This window comes from Diadema antillarum, unplaced genomic scaffold, assembly GCF_040938485.1.
Source record: "Diadema antillarum isolate AM-2024a unplaced genomic scaffold, OU_Dant_1.0 scf00000067, whole genome shotgun sequence".
NCBI lineage: Eukaryota > Metazoa > Echinodermata > Echinoidea > Diadematoida > Diadematidae > Diadema > Diadema antillarum.
The window spans coordinates 944,293-952,044 of NW_027270956.1; the positions used below are offsets into that span (position 1 = coordinate 944,293).

Consider the following 7,752-nt stretch of genomic DNA (forward strand, 5'->3'; position numbering starts at 1 on the left):
AACTTGGTATTGTAATGGAGTGCATTGCTACATTTCTGATATATGTGATGCTCCCATGTCATCTCTGTTCAGTGTAATTTGTTTTAGGGTTTTCCGAGTATTGATTTCTCTGCTCAAGGACCACAATAAATTCCACAAATAAGAGCTGTTGATTTATTTAATGTAGAGGATGTGAAATTATGAAAATCGTCCGGAATGCCCCTTTTATTAGCCAACGATTGCGCTTGGTTTTTGTGTGTATGTGTCGTTGGGTTTCGTTCCCTCCCCCCCCCCCCTCTCTCTCTCTCTCTCTCTCTATCTAGGTTCAAACGCCTTCAGCAGTCATCTGAACACGTGTTGAGCTAATCTATGACTCCCAAAAAGAGAAAGAAAATCGGTGTATAGTCCATAGTGAAATAAATGACAATGTACAGTATGACGGATGAACTTTGCAACCGATTCAGGAAAAATGACCATCATGATGTAAACGTATTGCTGAGCGAAGAGTGTATAAGCGTTGAGCTATGGTAAAAACTTAAAGCCCAACACACACTATTGATAATGATTCGTGATTGATAATGGTACAATATTGCTCGCGATGGCAAACACAACAGACTGCACCGCAGTCAGATTTCGATGCGTTTTTACTTTTATACCTTCTGCTGTCACGCCTTATGATCATTCCACACTCTGGGCGGGGTGTGCACAGCCGTGTGCACTGTTAAAACAAGCTGTGCAGTTAAAACAAGGAAATATAGGTCAAAAAGCTAATTCGTACTTTTGCCACGGGTGTATTCTTTTCGCTTTAGCAGTTCGATCCTGTTCGCCGATCATCCGTTTCCATCTTTTATCCTGTTTATTACTCTCATTACATTGTCCTCGATATACACATATACACAAAAGGTCTTGACAGATGAGCCTATACCGACGACACCTGCGTAATTATTCCCTCACCCCCCCCCCCTCCCATCGATGCTTAAACGAGTTTCCTTTGCTAGATTGCTGTCTAGCAGACATCAGAACGTCCCACTGAGCAAAGATGGACACACTATACAGCAAATGTTCGACTTCAGCCCTGATCGTATAAACATCGCGTCATTCGTGATGAGGGCCTCATGAGCTATCGTACGATCTCCGGAGGAGTTTCTCATGCTCTAGCAGCAACTTCTTCGTGTGTCCTCCGGGTACAAATTCTTTGCAAAGATTCACATTTTTGAGTAGCCTTCGTGTATGGTGCGGGTATACCGCCTGGGGTACCGTCGTGTGACCCTATTTGCTTGATTCGCGCTGTTGACTGGCAAACGTCGCATAAAATTGATAATTCTATAGTTGTATTGGCATCTTGTATCAACTTTCGGGAGTGTCAGACGTCAACGTTACATGAAGCTGCTCATTCTCCGACTCGCAACACCACGTACACGATGTGGAACGGACGGCTGCTCAAGCCCGCCATCGCCTTTCTCTCCGGGGTGGCCGTCATGCGCTTGGTGACGATCGCCCTCACGCACCAAATGATAACCGATGCGAAGTCAGTTGTGAGAAAACAAGTTTCCGATTTTCGTGACCCTCTGCGTGACACCGATACTCGAGTGTTTTCTCCGGCTTCTGCCATCCGCAACAACAGAACAAGTAAGAGAAACCTATTATATCTGACATTAAGATTTATTATATTTTTCATTATACGTTCGAACCGTGGATTACGGACTGCTGAAGCTGCTCTTGAAAATGCGGAGCCCTCGAGAGTCCGTATAAGGAGTCCTAAAGAATCTACAGACCATTGTGGTTCTTTCTGATGCCTTTGATAAAGTTTTGGAACTTTATCAAAGGTGAACGTTTTGTGGCCACGAATGGGACTCGGTGTTTGTGTTCTCTACAAGCAAAAGAAAAAGAAAAGTTGAGTTAAATTGCATGATGTAGCCCTTGTCTGAATGTTGTACATTTTAGGAACGGTCTGGTAAGTTGTCCTCTGTAATAACGTAAAGGTGCAAAAAGCAAAAGTAAACGCACCTAGATATTACTGAATGTATATTATGGTTATTGATTTGAGATTTTGTTTACATTTTTAATTGTTTTATGTCGAAAACTTTGAACATGCTTCATTTAACGCTATATGTTGCAGAGCAACTCCGATATCTTGGCATTTTACTAAGCGGTGTTTCGTCCCTATATATCACAGCTCTGGACATCACTTACGATTTACGTCTCTGCCTGTTTGGAGATGTGGAAAATTGACTGCAAATACAAATATCGATTTTTTTTTTTTTTTTACAGTATGCAGGGTCTGCTTTTTAAGGAATTTGTCGTAATGTTCATGGTTTGTTGCACTCCTTTCGGTTGCCATGACAACGACTTGTCGAGGTTCTTAACCGACTGGTTTTTAGTAATTTTGTTTCGAAGAGGTTTGTAATCCTTGTGGGTTACAACATACACGTACCATAAATTCAGGTACTCTGCTCATGAATTTAATCGATTTCCTTCAGGGCTGTAGAAGCTGCATAAAGTTGCAATGTATAGTACTTCCTGCAAAGGGATGATCAGAAAACATTCTCTCCGAAATCAAATTGAATTCAATTACTGAAATTGTTTTTCCTTTATCAGAATCGCCTCTGGACCTCAAGCCGCCGGTTCGCGTTCTATGTTGGATAATGACGTCGCCTGCCACACTACATTATCGAGCAGAGGTAGTCGCCATGACCTGGGCGAGACGATGTCGACCCTCGCTTTTCATGAGTTCGCAGGAAAACACCACATTTCCCGGGAAAGTAGTCGCTCTAAACATGTCGGAGGGTCGGCAGCACCTCTGGGCTAAGACGCGGCGCGCTTTCTCATATATCTACGACCACCACATCAACGATGCCGACTGGTTCTTCAAGGCTGACGATGACACCTACCTCATCCACGAGAACCTGGTCGAATTCCTGTCGGATAAGGACCCGACGATCCCCGTGTGGTACGGCCACCACTTCGTACCTTACGCGAAGAACGGCTACATGAGCGGTGGAGCGGGCTACGTGCTCAGCAAGGAAGCTGTGGTTCGGTTAGTGCGAGACGGTGTGAACAACCGCACAATGTGCTACGATGAAGCCGCCCAGATTCCCGAGGATGCCGCTTTAGGTATTTGTCTGGGAAAACTTGGCGTCCTACCGGGCGACTCGCGAGACGAACAGGGTCGAATGAGATTCATCCCGCTACAACTGGATTATTTTCTACTCCAAACGAAGAAAACCAATCCGTGGTTTCATCGCTTTTCTAAATACAACGTGACAATGGTAATGTATCCGTCTTGTAATCAGTAATTTGGCATATTGACTAGGTCCTGATGAAGAGTAATCTTTGCTTATAATGTTTTTCCATGCAAAAGCACGTGGGTTTCTATAAAATCGCATTCTTATATCGTTGTGATTCTGACGCTTCGGGAGCAGATTAATGTGAATCTGAGCTTGCGTCATCTTGGCATTAGTTTTTAGGGGTTTCTGTTTCGTTTTGTTTTGTTTTCAACAAACTAATCATAATAAAGCGAAAATCAATAAATCTCATGCGTTGGGAATCTGGTAAATTTTAAGTGAAATATAAAAACTCTATTTGATCATACTATGTGTGACAGACTGCCAGGCAGACCTCGGGTAGCAGAGATCATACAATCAGAATATAAAGGGTGCACACAAAGGGAACAGATGATTAAAAATGAAATCTAATCTCGATGTTAGTGTTCTTTTTAAAAGGTCTCACCTTTTCACTGTATTACACAAGCATTAGGCCTATATAAGATATTCCAGGTATTAAGTAAAGTATATAATAGAGAGAGAGAGAAGAGAATCGACAACACTACCGATCAAAAATGCAGAATGATTGCTAAACGCTGTTAAATTAGAGGTGTTTTTTTTTATACGGTGCATATCTTATTGAACAAGGGTGGGTGAAAGTTATGTAGAATGTAGAATGGTTATGTGGAATGTAGAGTTATGTAGAATGTAGAAGTTTAGAAAGTTATGTAGAATGTAGAATTGTGTAGAATGTAGAATTATGTAGAATGGACGTTCATCATGATTACTATACAGTTGTATAATGCAGAACGCTATATACACTTGTATATAATTCGTACATCTGTTCCTCTTAAAGAATTGTATTACGATAGGGAGACTTTTCGACTGAGCAAGGATTAAACGTTTGTTTCTTTTTTACGACATCATTCGTGTATAATTTATATTGTATTGAAAAAAAAATCCTTTATCGGACGAGTGTAAGAGAAATGAAAAAAAAATTGTATCACTTTGGATTATGTCAACTTTTTCTTTTCTTTTCTTTGTGATGATGGAAATAAAATAAGAGCAAAGTTGAAAGTTGGAAAAAAAACAAAACGCTAGGCTACAAGAGAGCTCTCTGTGCTAATCTGCTAACCGAATGGCTGTCCGAGCAAGCCACGAGAGCTTCCGAATGGACGCACATTCTTAGTGCGCATGCGCATGAAGAGAGGCCAAAAGAGCCACGCGTCTTCTGGCCTCTCTCCTCCAATCACAGCAGCTCGCGGTGACAATGTTTGTGTATAATGCATACACACACACGTGTCTCAGTGGCAGCATTGTCCCACACGTTTATGGATATAGCACCGAGTCTGGAAACTTCGGTCGTTCGGAGTTTACGTACCATTAGGGATGACGATCGGCTGCATTAAGTAGATTAGAGTTAGGCCTATACTTTCGAGTACCGAAATGATGATGTCAAAGTCTTTTGTTACTATAGAGCTTGAGTTGGAACCAGATGTGAGCATGGTTAGATAGATTAAAGATGAGGTTGTTTAGAACCAGTTTGGCAAATCAAATGAATGGTTGTGATAGGCATGGTGATCATACCCCTTATAACACTCCGTCATAATAGCACTTAATCCCATTCGTGTTGTTATACTTTGGTTTGGTCATAATTTTATCATAGTTTTTGTTTCTCAGTCATTTTTTTCTGTCTCTACATACAGGGTAAAGACTGCTGCTCGGACAAACTGATCACTGTACATTACGTGGAGCCGCACGAAATCATAGCATACGACCACCTCCTGTATGGACTGAACCCTCCTCGAAATAGATCATTTCCGTTCACATGATGGAAATACATATTCCGAACGCCATATTCCCACTCAACCAAACCTTGCAAGCAGATGTTTCACACATGACAACAGTTTGACTACTGGAACTTGGCTTAGGGTGAAAATCCACTCGGCAGTGGACTGTTATAGATAATAATAGTACATGTATAGCAAATGAACAAAGAAGTGGAAGCCCAGATTATACCATTAAAGAATACAGGAGTATCACAAATCGTCTAATATCGGCCATGCACAGTGGAATTCGAGACGAGGTGCTGATTTCATGGCTTGAGAAGTCTTTCATTTTCCTCTTTACAAACTTTATCGCTGAAACCTATATTTTAAACATGTATTCTTGAAGAATATCCTTCGTGTCAAATAGGTCTGGACTTGAAAAAAATCAAACAATTGTGAGTTTGTAATAGTGTTATAGAGCTGTTGCATTATTGATTAAAATAGGATAACTTTTTTTTTTACATAGCTGTAAGTAATGAAATCGTTATGAGGCATTCCAAACAAAACAATCAAACAAACAAACAAACAAAAACAAACACTAAAACAGGCGTTCACCTTTTTTCCCCGTACAGACTTTCTTCTGGTCAATTCCCAAAGTCACTTAAAATAGGCAAGGTTATACCAATTTATGAGAAAGGTGACTCATAACAAATGAAGAATTATCGTCCAATTTCTTTGCTTCCTGCCCTATCAAAAGTTTAAGAAATTAATGTACATAAAAACTTTATGGGTTTCTGAATGATAATGCATTATTAGTTCCTGATCAATTTTGTTTTAGAAAAAGACATTCTACTGATTATTGGAATCATTCAATTGCATGATCAAATTATTGAATCGTTTATGAAAAAAAGAACATGCGATCGGGATTTTCATGGATCTAGGCAAGGCATTCGATACCATAGATCATGATATCTTACTGTATAAAAAATGCAGAAATATGGTATCCGCGGCCAAGCTCTATACTGGTCTAAAGATTATTTACACAACAGAAAGCAATATGTGTTTTATCAATCGACTGAGTTCAATAAACAAAACGTTCTCTGTGGTGTCCCCACAAGGATCGATTTTAGGACCTTTGTTGTTCTTGATATATATAAATGGTTTAGTGCATTCATCTTCGTTATTTACCTTTATTTTGTTCGCAGATGACACGAGCATCCTCTTTTCTCATAAAAACTACACACTCTCTACAGCTGTCAATTCAGAATTATTAAAGGTTTTAAAGTGGTTTAAGTGCAATGAATTATTGAATATTGAAAAAAACGAATTATGTTTTCTATAGAAATAGCCATGCATCAATGGATGTTATCATGTTATACATTGATGGTAGGCAATTGGATAAAAAATATTGTGTAAATTTTTTTTGGGTAGTTATCGATTCACGCCTAACATGGTCGATCATATAGGCCTACACCGAGTTTATTAAAAAATCCTCTGGAAAGTAAGAGAATATCTTACCAAACGTACCATTCACATTCTTTATAATGCACTCATATTACCCCATATAACCTACTGTAATATTGTGTGGGGTAATTGCGGTGTTAACAAAATAAAGTCGATATTGTTATTACAAAAACGTGCTGTAAGACTTATTACCGGTTCACACTACTTAGTACACGCTGAATCTTTGTTTTATGATTTAAAGACTCTTAGAATTTCTGATATACATACATTTCAAACAGCAATATTTATGTATAAATATACTATCAATCAGCTCCCTGAATTGTTTAAAGATATGTATATTTCAAAATACAGTATTCATTCATATCCTACCCGTCATGCAACAGATTATCATTTGGAAAATCCTTAACTCATTATAGCTCAAAATTCCATAAGACATCATGGTCCAGATGTAAGGAACTCATTGAATGATGACCTTAAACGCAGTTCTTCTTTACAACGTTTTAAATCATCCTATAAAAACGTTCTTCTCGCAATGCACCACTCGAATTAGAAATTACGCTTTTTGTTATAGTTCCCAACTCCTAAACCGTGTATCACATCGCTTTTCTTCTCTTTTCTCTTCCCTCTACACTTCCTATTCGTGTACCTTATTCTCTGGTTTTGTTTTGTTTTGTTCTTCTTTCGTCTTTACACGTTCGACCTTGTGTTGTCCATTTTGGTCAAATGACATTCAAAATACTATAAAAATTTACATTATTTGTTCTACGTGTGTATGATTGTTCCGTTCCTTCCTTTAGCTAAAAAAAAAAAAATGTTACATATATGCAAGGCATATTATGTACAGAGGCCGTTGTCCAAGTCAAGCGTTTTGCTTATTGATACCAGTCTCCTCCACCTGCACACTTAAAGATCTGAAATTATATTTATGTATTATTCCACATGATTATACTATATTTGTAATGCGAAATTTGTGTATATTTTCGTGATTTGTGAATAACAATATTATATTCGATATTGTTATACTTATTTTTGTTATGTACAAGTGAAGAGTTTGTTTGCAAAAACCGCTAAGTCAATTTTTGAAGATTTTGAAGTACGGTCTCTGTCATAAAGTACAAAATAATACCTTTTAAATGATATATTGGTCACTACATATAAAGGTACATTTTTTGATGTTATATGGTCAAAAGAAGCAAAAATTTTCTAATTAATCTCTTTATTTTTCTTGACCTTTAATCGCAAATATCTCCATTTGGCAATATGGACTTATCGGTTTT

The 7,752-nt window shown here is 38.5% G+C and overlaps 1 protein-coding gene across 1 annotated transcript; it reads left to right on the top strand.

Annotated features, from left to right (window-relative positions):
* Positions 1-1,400: 1,400 nt before the first annotated feature.
* LOC139716597 (glycoprotein-N-acetylgalactosamine 3-beta-galactosyltransferase 1-like) lies at positions 1,401-5,074 on the top strand. Its single transcript, XM_071628124.1, has 3 exons — positions 1,401-1,608; positions 2,578-3,248; positions 4,949-5,074. The coding sequence occupies exons 1-3, from the start codon at positions 1,401-1,403 to the stop codon at positions 5,072-5,074; spliced, it is 1,005 nt and encodes a 334-aa protein (XP_071484225.1).
* Positions 5,075-7,752: the final 2,678 nt, after the last annotated feature.